At 39.7% G+C, this 19,784-nt stretch overlaps 1 protein-coding gene across 1 annotated transcript in view; it reads left to right on the top strand.

Annotated features, from left to right (window-relative positions):
• Positions 1–19,784, top strand: part of VPS52 (VPS52 subunit of GARP complex) — a 55,048-nt gene that overhangs the window by 24,380 nt on the left and 10,884 nt on the right. Inside the window, exons 11-14 of the mRNA XM_059491100.1 lie at positions 1,319–1,452; positions 7,726–7,881; positions 12,018–12,136; positions 19,328–19,451. Of these exons, the coding sequence (XP_059347083.1) occupies positions 1,319–1,452; positions 7,726–7,881; positions 12,018–12,136; positions 19,328–19,451 (533 nt within the window). The remainder of the gene's footprint in view (positions 1–1,318; positions 1,453–7,725; positions 7,882–12,017; positions 12,137–19,327; positions 19,452–19,784) is intronic.

Genomic DNA, 19,784 nt, shown 5'->3' with positions numbered 1-19,784 from the left:
TGGGCGTTTTTTTTGGGTGAGTTTTTGGGGTGATTTTTGGGTTTTTTTTGGGTTTTTGGGGAATTATTTGAGGTTTCTTTGGGATGTTTTGGGGCATTTTTTTTAATTTTGGGGATTTTTTTGCAATTTCTTGGAATGATTTTTTGGGATTTGTTTTTGGACTTTTAGGAAAGATTTTTTTGGGATTTTTTAAAAATATTTTTGGGGTTTTTTTAGGAACTTTTGTTGAGTTTTTGGTGTTTTCAGGGATGAGGTTTTTGGGATTTTTGTGGGGTTTTTTAATGGGTTTTTGGGGTGATTTTTGTGGTTTTTATTTTTGGGGAATTATTTGAGGTTTCTTTGAGAATTTTAATGGGGGTTTTGAGATTTTCATGGATTTTTTGGGGATTTTTTGAGGTTTCTTTGGGATGTTTTGGAGGATTTATTTTTTCATTTTGGGGATTTTTTTTTCAATTTCTTGGGGTGATTTTTTTAGAGATATTTGCAATTTTTTTATTTTTAGGACGTTTTGGGATGATTTTTTTCCAATTATTTTGTGAGTTTTGGGATGATTTTTTTCAGATTTTTTGGGATTTTTGGGATGATTTTTGGGATTTTTGGGGTGGTTTTTTTCGAATTTTTTGTGATTTTTTGTGATGATTTTTTCGAATTTTTTGTGATTTTTGTGATGATTTTTTCGAATTTTTTGGGATGCTTTTTTCGAATTTTTTGGGGATTTTTGGGATGATTTTTTTCGGATTTTTATTTTTGTGATTTTTGGGATGATTATTTCGAATTTTTTTGGATTTTTGGGATTTTTTTTTTTTTTTTTTTTTAATTTTTGGGATGATTTTTTTCGGATTTTCTTTTTGTGATTTTTGGGATGATTGTTTTTCCAATTTCTTGGAATTTTTTGGGATGCTTTTATCAAATTTTTTTGGGATTTTTGGGATGATTTTTTTCGGACTTTCTTTTTGTGATTTTTGGGATGATTGTTTTTCCAATTTCTTGGAATTTTTTGGGATGCTTTTATCAAATTTTTTTGGGATTTTTGGGATGATTTTTTTCGGACTTTTTGGGATTTTGGGAATTTTTTTTTTTTTTTTTTTTGAATTTTGGGGATGATTTTTTTTTTTTCGAATTTTTTGTGATTTTTGGGATGATTTATTTCGGATTTTTGCGATTTTTGCGATCATTTTTTTCAAATTTTTTGTGATTCCGGGGATGATTTTTCCTGCGAATTTTTGCCATTTTGGGGGGGGATTTTGGGGGATATTTGGGGCGTTTTTGGGGTGATTTCAGACCGTTTTGGGGGCGTTTTCCTTGACTGCCGGCGCACGTTTCTTCTCGAAGCCGTCGCTGCGCAGCCGCAACACCGTCTTCACCCTGGGCAACCGCGGCGCCGTCATCGGCCCCGCCGAGCTCGAGGCGCCCATCATCGTCCCCCACGCCGCCGCCAAGGGCGACCAGAGGGTGACCGGGACAAACTGCGATAAACTGGGACACACTGGGATGGACTGGGAGCAAAAAACGGGGAGAAAATCCGCCCAAAAATGGGAAAAGTCGGCCCAAAAATGGGAAAAAATCGGCCCAAAAATGGGAAAAAAATCTGAATTTTGGGGGGAGAAAATAGCCTGGGAATGGTGGGAAATGGGGACTGGGGATACTGGGAGAGACTGGGATGAACTGGGAGCAAAAAACGGGGAGAAAATCCGCCCAAAAATGGGAAAAATCGGCCCAAAAATGGGAAAAAAATCTGAATTTTGGGGATGGAAATATCAGGGAAATGGGGGCAGATGGGGACTGGGGACACTGGGAGAGACTGGGACGGACTGGGACGGACTGGGATGGACTGGGAGGGACTGGGATGGACTGGGACGGACTGGGACGGACTGGGACGGACTGGGATAACTGGGGGAGCTGGGCACTTGGGATACTGGGGCATACTGGGAGCACTGGGAGCTGCAGGCGCCCGTCATCGTCCCCCACGCCGCCGCCAAGGGCGACCAGAGGGTGACCGGGACAAACTGGGACACACTGGGATGGACTGGGATGGACTGGGAGGGACTGGGAGGGACTGGGACAAACTGGGAGGGACTGGGAGCAAAAAACGGGGAGAAAATCCGCCCAAAAATGGGAAAAATCGGCCCAAAAATGGGAAAAAATCTGAATTTTGGGGGGAGAAAATAGCCTGGGAATGGTGGGAAATGGGGACTGGCGATACTGGGATGGACTGGGACACACTGGGATGGACTGGGAGCAAAAAACGGGGAGAAAATCCGCCCAAAAATGGGAAAAATCGGCCCAAAAATGGGAAAAAATCGGCCCAAAAATGGGAAAAAAATCTGAATTTTGGGGGGAGAAAATAGCCTGGGAATGGTGGGAAATGGGGACTGGGGATACTGGGATGGACTGGGACAAACTGGGACAAACTGGGAGGGACTGGGAGCAAAAAACGGGGAGAAAATCGGCCAAAAATGGGAAAAATCGGCCCAAAAATGGGAAAATTCAGCCCAAAAATGGGAAAAAATCGGCCCAAAAATGGGAAAAAAATCTGAATTTTGGGGGACCAAAATAGCCTGGGAATGGTGGGAAATGGGGACTGGGGATACTGGGATGGACTGGGACACACTGGGACACACTGGGACAAACTGGGAGGGAGTGGGAGCAAAAAACGGGGAGAAAATCGGCCAAAAATGGGAAAAATCGGCCCAAAAATGGGAAAAAAATCAGAATTTTGGGGGTGGAATTGATGGGGAAATGGGGATTGGGGGATACTGGGATGGACTGGGACGGACTGGGACAAACTGGGAGGGACTGGGAGGGACTGGGAGCATAAAACAGGGAAAATTGGCCAAAAAATGGGAAAATTTGATGGGAAAAATCTGATTTTTGGGGGTGGAATAGATGGGAAATGGGGACCGGGGATACTGGGATGGACTGGGGTGAACTGGGAGGGACTGGGAGGGACTGGGAGCAAAAAACGGGGAGAAATTGGTCAAAAAATGGGAAAAAAAGGGGTAAAAATCTGATTTTTTGGGACAGAAATAGGCAGGAAATGGTGGGAGATGGGGACTGGGGATACTGGGAGGGGCTGGGAGCAAAAAACGGGGAGAAAATTGGCCCAAAATTGGGAAAAATCTGAATTTTGGGGTGAAATTGATGGGAAAATTGGGATTGGGGGATACTGGGACAAAGTGGGACAAACTGGGAGGGACTGGGAGCAAAAAATGGGGAAAAATTGGCCAAAAAATGGGAAAAAATTGGATTTTTGAGGACAAAAATAGCCAGGAAATTGTGGAGAATGGGGATTGGGGATACTGGGACAAACTGGGACAAACTGGGAGCAACAAAAGGGGAGAAAATCGGCCAAAAATTGGGAAAAATCGGGGAAAAATTGGCTGAAAAATGGGAAAAATCAGATTTTTGGGGGTGGAATCGATGGGGAAATGAGGATTGGGGGATACTGGGAGGGACTGGGACAAACTGGGACAAACTGGCAGCAAAAAACGGGGAGAAAATCGGCCCAAAAATGGGAAAAATCAGGCAAAAAATGGGAAAAAATGGCCCAAAAATGGGAAAAAAATCAGAATTTTGGGGGTGGAATTGATGGAGAAATGGGGACTGGGGGATACTGGGACGGACTGGGACAAACTGGGACAAACTGGGAGGGACTGGGAGCAAAAAACGGGGAAAAAATCAGCCAAAAAATGGGAAAAAAAATCTGAATTTTGGGGTTGGAATTGATGGGGAAATGGGGATTGGGGATACTGGGAGGGACTGGGAGGGACTGGGAGCAGAAAATGGGGAGAAAATTGGTCAAAAAATGGGAAAAATTGGCCCAAAATTGGGAAAAATCTGAATTTTGGGATGAAATTGATGGGAAAATGGGGATGGGGGAAACTGGGACAAAGTGGGATAAACTGGGATGGACTGGGAGGCACTGGGAGCAAAAAATGGGGAAAAATTGGCCAAAAAATGGGAAAAAAATTGGATTTTTGAGGACAAAAATAACCAGGAAATGGTGGAGAATGGGGATTGGGGATACTGGGACAAACTGGGACAAACTGGGAGCAAAAAACGGGGAGAAAATCAGTCAAAAAATGGGAAAAATCTGAATTTTGGGGGTGAAATTGATGGGGATACTGGGAGGGACTGGGACAAACTGGGAGGGACTGGGAGGGAATTGGGAGCAAAAAATGGGGAAAAATTGGCCAAAAAATGGGGAAAAAAATTGGATTTTTGAGGACAAAAATAGCCAGGAAATGGTGGAGAATGGGGACTGGGGATACTGGGACAAACTGGGACAAACTGGGAGGGACTGGGAGCAAAAAACGGGGTTAAGTCGGCCCAAAAATGGGAAAAAAATCTGAATTTTGGGGGTGAAATTGATGGGGAAATGGGGATTGGGGATACTGGGATGGACTGGGACAAACTGGGAGCAAAAAATGGAGAAAATCGACCAAAAAATGGGGAAAAAAAATTGATTTTAGGGGACCAAAATAGCCAGGAAATGGTGGGAAGTGGGGACTGGCTTTTCACCAAGAAAAAAGAAAAAAATGGGAAAAAAGTGGAGGAAAAATGGGAAAAAATACAGAAAAAATGGGAAAAATCAGGGGTTTTTTTCCTATTTTATCCTGGTTTTTTTTTTCTCTTTTCCACATTTTTTCCTCACAGTTTTCCATCAAAAAGATGGGAAAAATTTGTAAAAAATTGACCAAAAAAATGACCAAAAATGGGGAAAAGAATGGGAAAAAAAATCAGAAAAAAAGGCACCAATTCCCTGAAAAACGCCCGATTTTCATCCGTTTTTTTTTTGAAAAAATCCTGATTTTTTCCCCATTTTTTAACCTGTTTTTCCCAATTTTTTCCGCATTTTTTGTTCCCGTTTGAGTCGCTGTTCCGCTCGCAGCAGTTCGCGCTGCTGGACTGGGGAAAAGCAGAAAAACCCCCCAAAATTCTCTTTTCCATATTTTTCCCATCTTTTTCCATGAAAAATACAGAAAATTTTGGGGGAAAAAAAGGAAAAATACCCAGGAAAAAATAATAAAAAACGACAGAAAAATGGGAAAAAAATAGCGAAAAAATTGGGAAAAATCTGATTTTTCCCCTTTTTTTTCTTGTTTTTTTTTTTATTTTTTTTCTATTTTCCACATTTTTTTTCTCAACTTTTCAGTGAAAAAGACGGGAAAAATTTGTAAAAAATTGGTGAAAAAATGACAAAAAAGCGGCGAAAAATGGGAAAAAAAGGCACAAAATGGCTGAAAAACGCCCGGTTTTCATCCGGTTTTTTTGGGGAAAATTCTTGATTTTTTCTCCATTTTTTTCCAATCTCATCCCAATATTTCCCCATTTTCCAGTTCCCTTTTGAGTCTTTTCAACAAGAAAAAAATGAGAAAAAAATACAGAAAAAAATGGGAAAAAATACAGAAAAAAATTGGGAAAATATGGAGAAAAAATGGGAAAAATCCGATTTTCCCCCCTTTTTTCAGGTTTTTTTCTTCTCTTTTCTGCATTTTTGTCCTCACAGTTTTCCATCAAAAAGATGGGAAAAATTTGTAAAAAATTGACCAAAAAATTACCAAGAATGGGAAAAAAAATGGGAAAAAAATGAGAAAAAAAAGAGAAAAAAAGGCACAAAATGGCTGAAAAACGCCCGATTTTCATCCGGGTTTTTTTGGGAAAATTCCTGATTTTTTCCCCATTTTTTCCCAATCTCATCCCAATATTTGCCCATTTTCCAGTTCCCTTTTGAGTCGCTTTTCACCAAGAAAAAAGGGAAAAAAGTGGAGGAAAAATGGGAAAAATATGGAAAAAAAATGGGAAAAATCCGATTTTCCCCCCTTTTTTCAGGTTTTTTTCTTCTCTTTTCTGCATTTTTGTCCTCACAGTTTTCCATCAAAAAGATGGGAAAAATTTGTAAAAAATTGACCAAAAAATTACCAAGAATGGGAAAAAAAAATGGGAAAAAAAATCAGAAAAAAAAGAGAAAAAAAGGCACAAAATGGCTGAAAAACGCCCGGTTTTCATCCGGGTTTTTTTAAAAAATTCCTGATTTTTTCCCCATTTTTTCCCAATCTCATCCCAAATTTTCCCCATTTTCCAGTTCCATTTTGAGTCGCTTTTCACCAAGAAAAAAGGGCAAAAAGTGGAGGAAAAATGGGAAAAAAATACAGAAAAAATGGGAAAAATCAGGGTTTTTTTTTTTCCTATTTTCCCCTGGTTTTTTCTTCTCTTTTCCACATTTTTTTCTCAACTTTTCCATGAAAAAGATGGGAAAAATTTGTAAAAAATTGGTGAAAAAAATGACAAAAAAGTGGCGAAAAATGGGGAAAAAAAGGGAAAAAAAGGCACAAAACGCCTGAGAAACGCCCGATTTTCATCCGGTTTTTTTTTGGGGAAAATTCCTGATTTTTTCCCAATCTCATCCCAATATTTCCCCATTTTCCAGTTCCCTTTTGAGTCGCTTTTCACCAAGAAAAAAGGGAAAAAAGTGGCGGAAAAATGGGAAAAAATACAGAAAAACATGGGAAAAATCAGGGGTTTTTTTCCTATTTTTTCCCTGTTTTTTCTTCTCTTTTTCACACTTTTCCCCAAAACTTTTCCCTGAAAAAGATGGGGAAAATTTGTAAAAAATTGGTGAAAAAATGACAAAAAAGCGGCGAAAAATGGGGAAAAAAAGGGAAAAAAAGGCACAAATTCCCTGAAAAACGCCCGATTTTCATCCGGTTTTTTTTTAAAAAAATCCTGATTTTTTCCCCCTTTTTTTTAACCTGTTTTTGGCAATTTTTTGGCCATTTTTAGTTCCCGTTCGAGTCGCTGTTCCGCTCGCAGCAGTTCGCGCTGCTGGACTGGGGAAAACAGAAAAAACCCCAAAAATTCTCTTTTCCATATTTTCCCCTCTTTTTCCATGAAAAATAAAGAAAAAATTGGGAGGAAAAAATGGGAAAAAACCCAGGAAAAAATAATAAAAAACGACAGAAAAATGGGAAAAAAATAGAGAAAAAAATGGGAAAAATCCGATTTTTTTCCCTGTTTTTTCCTTCTCTTTTCCACTTTTTTTTTCTCAACTTTTCAGTGAAAAAGATGGGAAAAATTTGTAAAAAATTGGTGAAAAAAATGACAAAAAAGCGGCGAAAAATGGGGAAAAAAAGGGAAAAAAAGGCACAAATTCCCTGAAAAACGCCCGATTTTCATCCGGTTTTTTTTTTAAAAAATCCTGATTTTTTCCCCCTTTTTTTTAACCTGTTTTTGGCAATTTTTTGCCCATTTTTAGTTCCCGTTCGAGTCGCTGTTCTGCTCGCAGCAGTTCGCGCTGCTGGACTGGGGAAAACAGAAAAAACCCCAAAAATTCTCTTTTCCATATTTTCCCCTCTTTTTCCATGAAAAATAAAGAAAAAATTGGGAGGAAAAAATGGGAAAAAACCCAGGAAAAAATAATAAAAAACGACAGAAAAATGGGAAAAAAATAGAGAAAAAAATGGGAAAAATCCGATTTTTTTTCCTGTTTTTTCCTTCTCTTTTCCACTTTTTTTTTCTCAACTTTTCCATGAAAAAGAGGGGAAAAATTTGTAAAAAATTGGTGGAAAAATGACAAAAAAGCGGCGAAAAATGGGGAAAAAATGGGAAAAAAAGGCACAAATTCCCTGAAAAACGCCCGATTTTCATCCGGTTTTTTTTGAAAAAATCCTGATTTTTTCCCCCTTTTTTTTAACCTGTTTTTGGCAATTTTTTGGCCATTTTTAGTTCCCGTTCGAGTCGCTGTTCCGCTCGCAGCAGTTCGCGCTGCTGGACACGAGCTGCCGCGAGTTCTCCTTCCTCACCGACTTCTTCCTCGTCAGCGGCGCCGCCGCCCAGGAATTGTTCAGCTCCGTCATGGGCAAAACCCTCAGCCTGCTCCAGGTGAAAAACGGGAATTTTCTGGGAATTTGGGGAATTTGGGAATTTTGGAATTTTTTTGGGAATTTTCTGGGAATTTTCTGGGAATTTTGGGGGTTTTTTTGGGGTTTATTTTGATTTTTTTGTGGATTTTTTGGGGTTTATTTTGATTTTTTTGGGGGTTTATTTGGAATTTTTTAGGATTTATTTTGCATTTTGGAAGGATTTTTTGGGAATTTTGGGGCTGGAATTGTTTGAGAATTTTTAGGAATTTTTTTTGAGAATTTTTGGGATTTTTTGGGGGATTTCTGGGGTTTTCGAGGGGATATTTTGGGGTCTGTGCCCAGGAATTGTTCAACTCCGTCATGGGCAAAACCCTCAGCCTGCTCCAGGTGAAAAACGGGAATTTTCTGGGAATTTGGGGAATTTTGGGAATTTTGGAAATTTTTTGGGAATTTTCTGGGAATTTTTGGGGGGTTTTTTGGGGTTTATTTTGATTTTTTTGTGGATTTTTTGGGGTTTATTTTGATTTTTTTGTGGATTTTTTGGGGTTTATTTGGAATTTTTTAGGATTTATTTTGAATTTTGGAAGGATTTTTTGGGAATTTTGGGGCTGGAATTGTTTGAGAATTTTTAGGAATTTTTTTTGAGAATTTTTGGGATTTTTTGGGGGATTTCTGGGGTTTTCGAGGGGATATTTTGGGGTCTGTGCCCAGGAATTGTTCAACTCCGTCATGGGCAAAACCCTCAGCGTGCTCCAGGTGGAAATGGGAATTTTCTGGCAATTCTGGGAAATTTGGGAATTTTGGAATTTTTTTGGGAATTTTCTGGGAATTTTCTGGGAATTTTGGGGGTTTTTTGGGGTTTATTTTGATTTTTTTGTGGATTTTTTGGGGTTTATTTTGATTTTTTTGGGGGTTTATTTGGAATTTTTTAGGATTTATTTTGCATTTTGGAAGGATTTTTTGGGAATTTTGGGGCTGGAATTGTTTGAGAATTTTTAGGAATTTTTTTTGAGAATTTTTGGGATTTTTGGGGGGATTTCTGGGGTTTTCGAGGGGATATTTTGGGGTCTGTGCCCAGGAATTGTTCAACTCCGTCATGGGCAAAACCCTCAGCGTGCTCCAGGTGAAAAACGGGAATTTTCTGGGAATTTGGGAAATTTTGGGAATTTTGGAAATTTTTTGGGAGTTTTCTGGGAATTTTTGGGGGGTTTTTTGGGGTTTATTTTGATTTTTTTGTGGATTTTTTGGGGTTTATTTGGAATTTTTTAGGATTTATTTTGCATTTTGGAAGGATTTTTTGGGAATTCTGAGGCTGGAATTTATAGGGAATTTTTTAGGATTTTTTAGGAATTTTTAAGAATTTTTTTCAGGAATTTTTTGGGGGATTTTGGGGAATTTCCAGGGGATTTTTGGGGTCTGTGCCCAGGAATTGTTCAACTCGGTCATGGGCAAAACCCTCAGCATGCTCCAGGTGAAAAACGGGAAATTCCGGAATTTTGGGAATTTTGGGGGGAATTTCGGGAATTTTCTGGGAATTTTTGAGGGTTTTTTGGGGTTTTTTTGGGGTTTATTTTGATTTTTTTAAGGGATTTTTTGGGGTTTATATTGAATTTTTGGTGGATTTTTTGGGGTTTTTAAAAATTTTTTAGGATTTATTTTGAATTTTGGAAGGATTTTTTGGGAACTTTTAGTGCTGGGATTTTTTGGGAACATTTTGGAATTTTTTTTGAGAATTTTTAGGGATAATTTTTGGATTTTTGGGGTTTTCAAAGGGGATTTTTGGGGTCTGTGCCCAGGAATTGTTCAACTCCGTCATGGGCAAAACCCTCAGCGTGCTCCAGGTGGAAATGGGAATTTTCTGGCAATTCTGGGAAATTTGGGAATTTTGGAATTTTTTTGGGAATTTTCTGGGAATTTTCTGGGAATTTTGGGGGTTTTTTTGGGGTTTATTTTGATTTTTTTGTGGATTTTTTGGGGTTTATTTTGATTTTTTTGTGGATTTTTTGGGGTTTATTTGGAATTTTTTAGGATTTATTTTGCATTTTGGAAGGATTTTTTGGGAATTTTGGGGCTGGAATTGTTTGAGAATTTTTAGGAATTTTTTTTGAGAATTTTTGGGATTTTTTGGGGGATTTCTGGGGTTTTCGAGGGGATATTTTGGGGTCTGTGCCCAGGAATTGTTCAATTCTGTCATGGGCAAAACCCTCAGCCTGCTCCAGGTGAAAAACGGGAATTTTCTGGCAATTTGGGGAATTTTGGGAATTTTGGAAATTTTTTGGGAGTTTTCTGGGAATTTTTGGGGGGTTTTTTGGGGTTTATTTTGATTTTTTTGTGGATTTTTTGGGGTTTATTTGGAATTTTTTAGGATTTATTTTGAATTTTGGAAGGATTTTTTGGGAATTCTGAGGCTGGAATTTATAGGGAATTTTTTAGGATTTTTTAGGAATTTTTAAGAATTTTTTTCAGGAATTTTTTGGGGGATTTTGGGGAATTTCCAGGGGATTTTTGGGGTCTGTGCCCAGGAATTGTTCAACTCGGTCATGGGCAAAACCCTCAGCGTGCTCCAGGTGAAAAACGGGAAATTCCGGAATTTTGGGAATTTTGGGGGGAATTTCGGGAATTTTCTGGGAATTTTTGAGGGTTTTTTGGGGTTTTTTTGGGGTTTATTTTGATTTTTTTGTGGATTTTTTGGGGTTTATATTGAATTTTTGGTGGATTTTTTGGGGTTTTTAAAAATTTTTTAGGATTTATTTTGAATTTTGGAAGGATTTTTTGGGAACTTTTAGTGCTGGGATTTTTTGGGAACATTTTGGAATTTTTTTTGAGAATTTTTAGGGATAATTTTTGGATTTTTGGGGTTTTCAAAGGGGATATTTTGGGGTCTGTGCCCAGGAATTGTTCAACTCCATCATGGGCAAAACCCTCAGCGTGCTCCAGGTGGAAATGGGAATTTTCTGGCAATTCTGGGAAATTTGGGAATTTTGGAATTTTTTTGGGAATTTTCTGGGAATTTTCTGGGAATTTTGGGGGTTTTTTTGGGGTTTATTTTGATTTTTTTGTGGATTTTTTGGGGTTTATTTGGAATTTTTTAGGATTTATTTTGAATTTTGGAAGGATTTTTTGGGAATTCTGAGGCTGGAATTTATAGGGAATTTTTTAGGATTTTTTAGGAATTTTTAAGAATTTTTTTCAGGAATTTTTTGGGGGATTTTGGGGAATTTCCAGGGGATTTTTTGAGGTCTCCGCCCAGGAATTGTTTAACTCCGTCATGGGCAAAACCCTCAGCATGCTCCAGGTGAAAAATGGGAATTTTCTGGGAATTTTGGGGGAAATTTTGGGAAATTTTTAGGATTTTTTGGGGTTTTTTTGGGGTTTATTTTGATTTTTTAAGGGATTTTTTGGGGTTTATATTGAATTTTTGGTGGATTTTTTGGGGTTTATTTGGAATTTTTTAGGATTTATTTTGCATTTTGGAAGGATTTATTGGGAATTTTGGGGCTGGAATTGTTTGAGAACTTTTTGGAATTTGTTTTGAGAATTTTGGGGATTTTTTGGGGGGGTTTTGAGGGGATTTTTTGGGGTCCCTGCCCAGGAACTGTTCAACTCCATCATGGGCAAAACCCTCAGCATGCTCCAGGTGCAAAAACGGGAAATTTGGGAATTTTGGGGATTTTTTAGGGGTTAATTTGGGATTTTTCATGGATTTGGGGGGATTATTTTGAATTTTCTGGGGATTTTTTGGGGGTTTATTTCAGGGTTTTTTTGGGGGGGGGGTTTCATTTTTAGCGCACATTTTGGTTTTTGTGGATAGTTTTGGGGCTGGAATTTTGGGGCTGGAATTTTTGGGGCTGGAATTTTTGGGGCTGGAATTTTTGGGGCTGGAATTTTTGGGGCTGGAATTTTGGGGCTGGAATTTTGGGGCTGGAATTTTTGGGGCTGGAATTTTGGGCTTTTTAGGGAATTTTTAGTGGCTATTTCCGGGTTTTGGGGGGATTTTTTGGGGGATTTTTAGACTTTTTTTTGGTTCGGGGGGGGGATTTTTTGGGGGGAATTTTTTGCCTTTTTCGCCATTTTCCCCTCCCCCGTGGGAATTCTTGGTTTTTCCCGGGAATTTTCCGGGAATTTCCGGGAATCCCGAGCCGCGGAACCTTCCAGAAGCACCTGGAGAGCTTCGTGGCCGATTGCTACGACGCCATCGCCGTCTTCCTGTGCATCCACCTGGCGCTGCGCTTCCGCGCCCTCATGGCCAAGAGGGGCGTCCCCGCCCTCGACGGGTGAGAAGCCCCAAAAGCCACAAAAATCCCCAAAAATCCACAAAAACCCAGCAGGAATTCCCCCCAAATTCCATCCAAAATTCTCCCCAAAATCCCGCAGGAATCCCCAAAAATCCAACAGGAAATTCCTCCCTAAATTCTCCAGAAATTCCCCCCAAAATCCCTCAGAAAATCCCAAAATCCCGCAGGAAATTCCTCCCTAAATCCATCAGAAATTCCTCTCAAAATTCCCAAAAATCCCCAAAAATCCAGCAGGAAATTCCCCAAAAATCCCTCATGGCCAAGAGGGGCGTCCCCGCCCTTGACAGGTGAGAATCCCCAAAATCCACAAAAATCCCCCAAAATCCACAAAAACCCAGCAGGAATTCCCCCCAAAATCCATCAGAAATTCCCCCCAAATTCCATCCAAAATTCCCCCCAAAATTGCTCAGAAAATCCCAAAATCCTCCAGAAATTCTTCCCAAAATCCATCAGGAATTCCCCCTAAAATCCATCAGGAATTCCCCCGAAATCCCTTGGAATTCCTCCCAAAATCCTGCAGAAATTCCTCTCAAAATTCCCAAAAATTCCCAAAGATCCAGCGGGAATTCCCCCCAAAATCCCTCAGGAATCCCCAAAAATCCAACAGGAAATTCCTCCCTAAATCCTCCAGAAATTCTCCCAAAATCCATCTGGAATTCTTCCCAAAATCCAGCAGGAATTCCCCCTAAAATTGCTCAGAAAATCCCAAAAATACGGCAGGAAATTCTCCAACATCCATCAGGAATTCCCCCTAAAATCCATCAGAAATTGCCCCAAAATCCCTTGGAATTCCTCCCTAAATCCAGCAGAAATTTCTCCTAAAAATTCCCAAAGATCCAGCAGGAATTTGCCCCAAAATCTGTGAGGAATTCCCAAAAATCCAGCAAGAATTCCCCCAAAATCCCTCAGGAACCCTCATGGCCAAGAGGGGCGTCCCCGCCCTCGACGGGTGAGAAGCCCCAAAAGCCACAAAAATCCCCAAAAATCCCCCAAAACCCAGGTGAAATTCCCCCCAAAATTGCCAAAATTCCCCTTTGAAACGAACAAAAATCCAGCAGAAATCCCCCCCCCAAAAATTTCCCCCAAAATCGCTCGGAAAATCTCAAAAATCCAGCAGGAGTTCCTCCTAAAATTCTCCAGAAATTCCCCCAAAATCCAGCAGGAATTCCCCCCAAATTCCATCCAAAATTCCCCCCAAAGTAGCTCGGAAAATCCCAAAAATCCAGCAGGAAAGTCTGCAAAATCCAGCAGGAATTCCTCCCAAAATCCCTTGGAATTGCCCCTAAAATCTAGCAGGAAATTCCCCCAAATCCATCAAGAAATTCCTCCCTAAATCCTCCAGAAATTCCCCCAAAATCCAGCAGGAATTCCTCCCAAAATCCATCAGAAGTTCCTCTCAAAATTCCCAAAAATTCCCAAAGATCCAGCGGGAATTCCCCCCAGAATCTGTGAGGAATTCCCAAAAATCCAGCAGGAAATTCCCCCAAATCCATCAAGAAATTCCTCCCAAAATCCATCAGAAATTCCTCCCTAAATCCTCCAGGAATTCTCCCAAAATCCAGCAGGAATTCCCCTTAAATTCCATCCAAAATTCCCCCCAAAATCACTTGGCAAAATCCCAAAAATCCAGCAGGAAATTCCTCAACACCCAGCAGAAAATTCCTCCCTAAATCCCCTAGAAATTCCCTCAAAATCCGTCAGAAATTCCCCCCAAAATCCATCAGGAATTCTTCCCAAAATCCCTTGGAATTCTCTCTAAAATCCATCAGAAATTCCCCCCAAATTCCATCCAAAATTCCCCCCAAAATAGCTCGGAAAATCCCAAAAATCCGTCAGAAGATCCCCCCAAAATCCCACAGAAACTCCCCCAAAATCCTGTTGGGGATCCAGAAAAATGTGTCAGAAATTCTCCCCCAAATCCTTCAGGAATTCCCCCAGAAATCCCTTTGGAATTCCTCCCAAAATCCCTCAGGAATTCCCCCTCGGAATTCCCAGAAATCCCTCAGAATCCCCCATGGCCCTGGATGGGTGAGACAGAATTCCCAAAATTCCCTCAGAATTCCCAAAAAAAACCCCAGCAGGAATTCCCCCCAAAATCCATCAGAATTCCCCAAAATTCCCTCAGAATTTCCCCAAAAAACCCCAGCAGGAATTCCCCCCAAAATCCATCAGAATTCCCCAAAATTCCCTCAGAATTCCCCCCAAAAAATCCCTCAGGAATTTCCTAAAACTCCATCAGGAATCCCCCCCCGAATCTCTCAGAATTTGCCCAAATCCCTCAGAATTCTCCCCAAAACTCCTCTGAATTCCCCCAAAATCCAACTGAAGTTCCCGTAAAACCCCTCAAAATTCCTCCAAATCCCTCAGGAATTCCCAAAATCCCTCAGAATTCCCCCCAAAAATCCCTCAAAATTCCCCAAAATCCCTCAGGAATTCCCCCCAAAATCCCCCTCAGGAATTCCCAACACTCCTCAGGAATTCCCTCCAGAATCCCTCAGAATTCCCCCCAAAACCCCTCAAAATCCCCCCCAAAATCCATCAGGAATTCCCCAAATCCCTCAGAATTTCCCTCAAATCCTACTGGCAATCCAGGAAAATCCTGTCAGGAATTCCCAAAACCCCTCAAAATTCCCCCCAAAATCCCTCAGGATTCCCCCAAATCCCTGAGGAATTCCCCCAAAATCCCTCAGGAATTCCCTAAAACTGCATCAGGAATCCCGCCCCAGAATCCCTCAGAATTCCCCCTAAATCCCTCGGAATTCTCCCCAAAACCCCTCAAAATCCCCCCAAAATCCATCAGGAATTCCCCAAATCCCTCAGAATTTCCCTCAAATCCTACTGGCAATCCAGGAAAATCCCGTCAGGAATTCCCAAAACCCCTCAAAATTCCCCCCAAAAATCCCTCAGGAATTCCCCCCAAAATCCCTCAGGAATTCCCTCAAAATCTCCAAAAACCCCCCAGAATTCCCCCCAAACCCCTCAAAATTCTCCTCCAGATCCCTCAGGAATTCCCAAAACGCCTTTGGAATTCTCCAATCTCTCGGAATTTCCCAAAATCCCTCAGGAATTCCCCCAAAATCCCTCAGAATTCCCCCCCAAACCCCTCAAAATTGGAATTCCCAAATCCCTCAGAATTCCCCCCAAATCCCGGAGGAATTCCCCAAATCCCATCAAAATTCCCCCAAATCCAACTGAAATTACCCCAAAACCCCTCAAACTTCCCCCAAAATCCCCTCAGGAATTCCCCCCAAAAATCCCTCAGGAATTCCCTCAAAATCTCTCAAAACCCCCCAGAATTCCCCCCAAAATCCCCTCAGGAATTCCCTCAAATCCCTCAGAATTCTCCCCCAAACCCCTCAAAATTCCCAAAATCCCTCAGGAAATTGCCCCCAAAACCCTCAGGGATTCCCAAAACGCCTTTGGAATTCTCCAGTCTCTCAGATTTTCCCAAAATCCCTCAGGATTCCCCCAAATCCCTCAGAATTTCCCCCCAAAATCCCTCAGGAATTCCCTAAAACTGCATCAGGAATCCCACCCCAAAATCCCCTCAGGAATGCCCCCTAAATCCTTCGGAATTCTCCCCAAAACCCCTCAAAATCCCCCCAAAATCCATCAGGAATTCCCCAAATCCCTCAGAATTCCCCCCCAAACCCCTCAAAATTGGAATTCCCAAATCCCTCAGAATTCCCCCCAAATCCCGGAGGAATTCCCCAAATCCCATCAAAATTCCCCCAAATCCAACTGAAATTACCCCAAAACCCCTCAAACTTCCCCCAAAATCCCCTCAGGAATTCCCCCCAAAAATCCCTCAGGAATTCCCTCAAAATCTCTCAAAACCCCCCAGAATTCCCCCCAAAATCCCCTCAGGAATTCCCTCAAATCCCTCAAACTCCCCCAAATCCTTCAGAAATTCGCCCCAAAAATCCCTCGGAAATTACCCCCAAATCCCTCAGGAATTGCCCCCCAAAACACCTCAAAATTGCCCCAAAACCCCTCAGAATTCCCAAAATTCCCCGGATTGCCCCAAATGCCCAAAAATCTCTTGGAAAACCTCCTGGAATCCATCAAAACCTCCTGGAATCCATCAAAAATCCCTTTTAAAATCCCCTCGAATCAGCCCAAAAGCCCCAAATCCCCCAGAATTCTTCCCCAATTCCCTCAGAACTCCCTGAAATCCTGGAAAATTCCTCCTGAGGTTCCCTGAGAATTCCCAAAATTCCCCGGATGCCCCCAAATGCAAAAAATTCTCCTGGAAAAACCTCCTGGAATCCGCTAAAGATCCCTTTAAAAATCCCTTTCAAATCCCCTAAAAATCCCTTTAAAATCCCCCAAAAATCCCATTAAAATCCCTTTAAAACTCACTAAAAATCCCTTAAAAATCCCTTTCAAATCCACTAAAAACCCTTTTTAAAACCCTTTAAAAACCCCCAAAAATCCCTTTCGAATTCAGTAAAAATCCCTTTAAAATCCACTAAAAATCCCTTTAAAATCAACTAAAAATCTCGTTAAAATCCCTTTAAAATCCATTAAAAAGCCACTAAAAATCCCTTTAAAATTCCTTTAAAATCCCCTTTAAAACTCCTTTTAAAATCCACTAAAAATTCCCTAAAAATCCCTTTAAAATCCCTTTAAAATCCCCTATAAAACCGCTAAAAATCCCTTTAAAATCCACTAAAAATCCCTATAAAATCCCTTTTAAAATTCCTTTTAAAATCCACTAAAAATTCCTGTCAAATCCCCTAATCCCTTTAAAATCCACTAAAAAACCTTTAACATCTCTTCAAAATCCCTTTCAAATCCCCCAAAAATCCCTATAAAATCCACTAAAAATCTCTTTAAAATCCATTAAAAAGCCACTAAAAATCCCTTTAAAATTCCTTTAAAATCCCCTTTAAAATTCCTTTTAAAATCCACTAAAAATTCCCTAAAAATCCCTTTAAAATCCCCTAAAAATCCGCTAAAAATTCCTTTAAATCCCCTAAAAATCCCTTTAAAATCCCTTTAAAATCCATTAAAAAGCCACTAAAAACCCCTTTAAAATCCCTTTAAATCCCTTTAAAACCCCTTTAAAATCTCCTTAAAATTCACTAAAAATCCCTTTAAAATCAACTAAAAATCTCTTTAAAATCCCTTTAAAATCCCTTTAAAAGCCACTAAAAATCCCTTTAAAATCTACTAAAAACCCTTTAAAATCCCTTTAACATCCCCCAAAAATCCCTTTAAAATCCACTAAAAGCCCTTTAAAATCCCCTAAAAATCCCCTAAAAAACTCTTTAAAAATCCCCTTTAAAATCCCTTTTGAAATCCCTTTCAAATCCACTAAAAATCCCTCTAAAATTCGCTAAAAATCCCTTTCAAATTCCTTTCAAATCTCTTTAAAATCCATTAAAAAGCCACTAAAAATCACTTTAAAATTCCTTTAAAATCCCCTAAAAATCCCTTTAAAATTCCTTTCAAATCCCCCAAAAATCCCTTTAAAATCCACTAAAAAAACCCTTTAAAATCTCTTTAAAATCCCTTTAAAATTCACTAAAAATCCCTTTAAAATCCATTAAAAAGCCACTAAAAATCCCTTTAAAACCCCTTTAAAATCCCCTTAAAAGTCACTAAAAATCCCTTTAAGATCCCCTAAAAATCCCTTTCAAATCCACTAAAAACCCTTTTTAAATCCCTTTAACATCCCCCAAAAATCCATTTAAAATCCACGAAGAAACCCTTTAAAATCCCCTAAAAATCCGCTAAAAATCCCTTTAAAATCCACTAAAAATTCCTTTCAAATCTCTTTCAAATCCCCCAAAAATCCCTTTAAAATCCCTTTAAAACTCACTAAAAATCCCTTTAAAATCCACTAAAAACCCTTTTAAAATCCCCTAAAAATCCGCTAAAAGTCCCTTTAAAATCCACTAAAAATTCCTTTAAAATCCCTTTCAAATCCCCCCAAAATCCCATTAAAATCCCTTTAAAACTCACTAAAAATCCCATTAAAATCCACTAAAAACCCTTTTTAAATCCCTTTAAAATCCCCCAAAAATCCCTTTCAAATTCAGTAAAGATCCCTTTAAAATCCACTAAAAATCCCCTTAAAATCCCTTTAAAATCCACTAAAAATCGCTTTAAAATCCCTTTCAAATCCCCCAAAAATCCCTTTCAAATCCACTAAAAAACCCTTTAAAATCCCCTCAAAATCGCCTCAAAATCAGCTAAAAATCCCTTTAAAATCCCCTAAAAATCCCTTTAAATTCCACTAAAAATCCTTTAAAAATCCCTTTAAAATCCCTTTAAAATCCATTAAAATTCCCCTAAAAATCCTTTAAAAATCCCTTTAAATTCCACCAAAAATCCCTTTAAAAGCCCTTTAAAATCCACTAAAAATCCCTTTAAAATCCCCTCAAAATCGGCTAAAAACCCCCTTAAAATCCCTTTAAAATTCACTAAAAATCCCTTTAAAATCCACTAAAAACCCTTTTTAAATCCCTTTAACATCCCCCAAAAATCCCCTTAAAATCCCTTTAAAATCCACTAAAAATCCCTTTCAAATCCCCCAAAAATCCCTTTCAAATCCACTAAAAACCCTTTAAAATCCCCTCAAAATCGGCTAAAAGTCAGCTAAAAATCCCTTTAAAATCCCTTTAAAATCCACTAAAAATCCCTTTAAAATCCACTAAAAACCCTTTTTAAATCCCTTTAACATCCCCCAGAAATCCACTTAAAATCCCTTTAAAATCCACTAAAAATCCCTTTCAAATCCCCTAAAAATCCCTTTTAAATCCCCTCAAAATCGCCTCAAAATCCGCTAAAAATCCCTTTAAAATCCATTAAAACTCCCTTTAAAAATCCCTTTAAATTCCACTAAAAATCCTTTAAAAATTCCTTTAAATTCTACTAAAAATCCTTTTAAAATCCCTTTAAAATCCCTTTAAAATCCATTAAAACTCCCTTTAAAAATCCCTTTAAAATCCACCAAAAATCCTTTAAAAATCCCTTTAAAATCACCAAAAATCCCTTTCAAATCCACCAAAAATCCCTTTCAAATCCCTTTCAAATCCCTTTGCCCCACCCCAAGCCCCCCTGGATCCCCCCCAGCCCCTCCGGAATTCCGGAATTTTCCCATTTTCCCCATTTTTTTCCCGTTTTTCCCGTTTTCCCGGGGTTTTGCCCCGTTTTTGGCAGGTACTGGGGGTGGCTGCTGGAGCTGCTGTGGCCGCGCTTTGAGCTGATCCTGGAGCTGCACATCCAGAGCGTGCAGGGCACCGACCCCCAGCGCCTCGGGGGGCTCGACACCCGCCCGCACTACGTGAGCACGGAAAAACGGGGAAAAAACGGGAAAAAACGGGAAAAAACGGGGAAAAACGGGGAAAAACGGGGAAAAAAATGGGAAAAAATGGGGAAAAATGGGGAAAAAATGGGGATTCTAGGTGAAAAAACGAAAAAAAAAAAATGGGGAAAAATGGGGATTCTAGGTGAAAAAATGGGAAAAAATGGGGAAAAATGGGGAAAGAATGGGGAAAAATGGGAAAAAATGGGGAAAAATGGGGAAAAAATGGGGATTCTAGGTGAAAAAATGGGAAAAAATGGGGAAAAAATGGGGAAAGAATGGGGAAAAATGGGAAATCTAGGAGGAAAAATG

This window comes from Ammospiza nelsoni, chromosome 31 (genome assembly GCF_027579445.1).
Source record: "Ammospiza nelsoni isolate bAmmNel1 chromosome 31, bAmmNel1.pri, whole genome shotgun sequence".
Taxonomy (NCBI): Eukaryota; Metazoa; Chordata; class Aves; order Passeriformes; family Passerellidae; genus Ammospiza; species Ammospiza nelsoni.
Note: the sequence above shows the minus strand (reverse complement) of the source record. Positions and strands in the feature narration are given on the sequence as shown.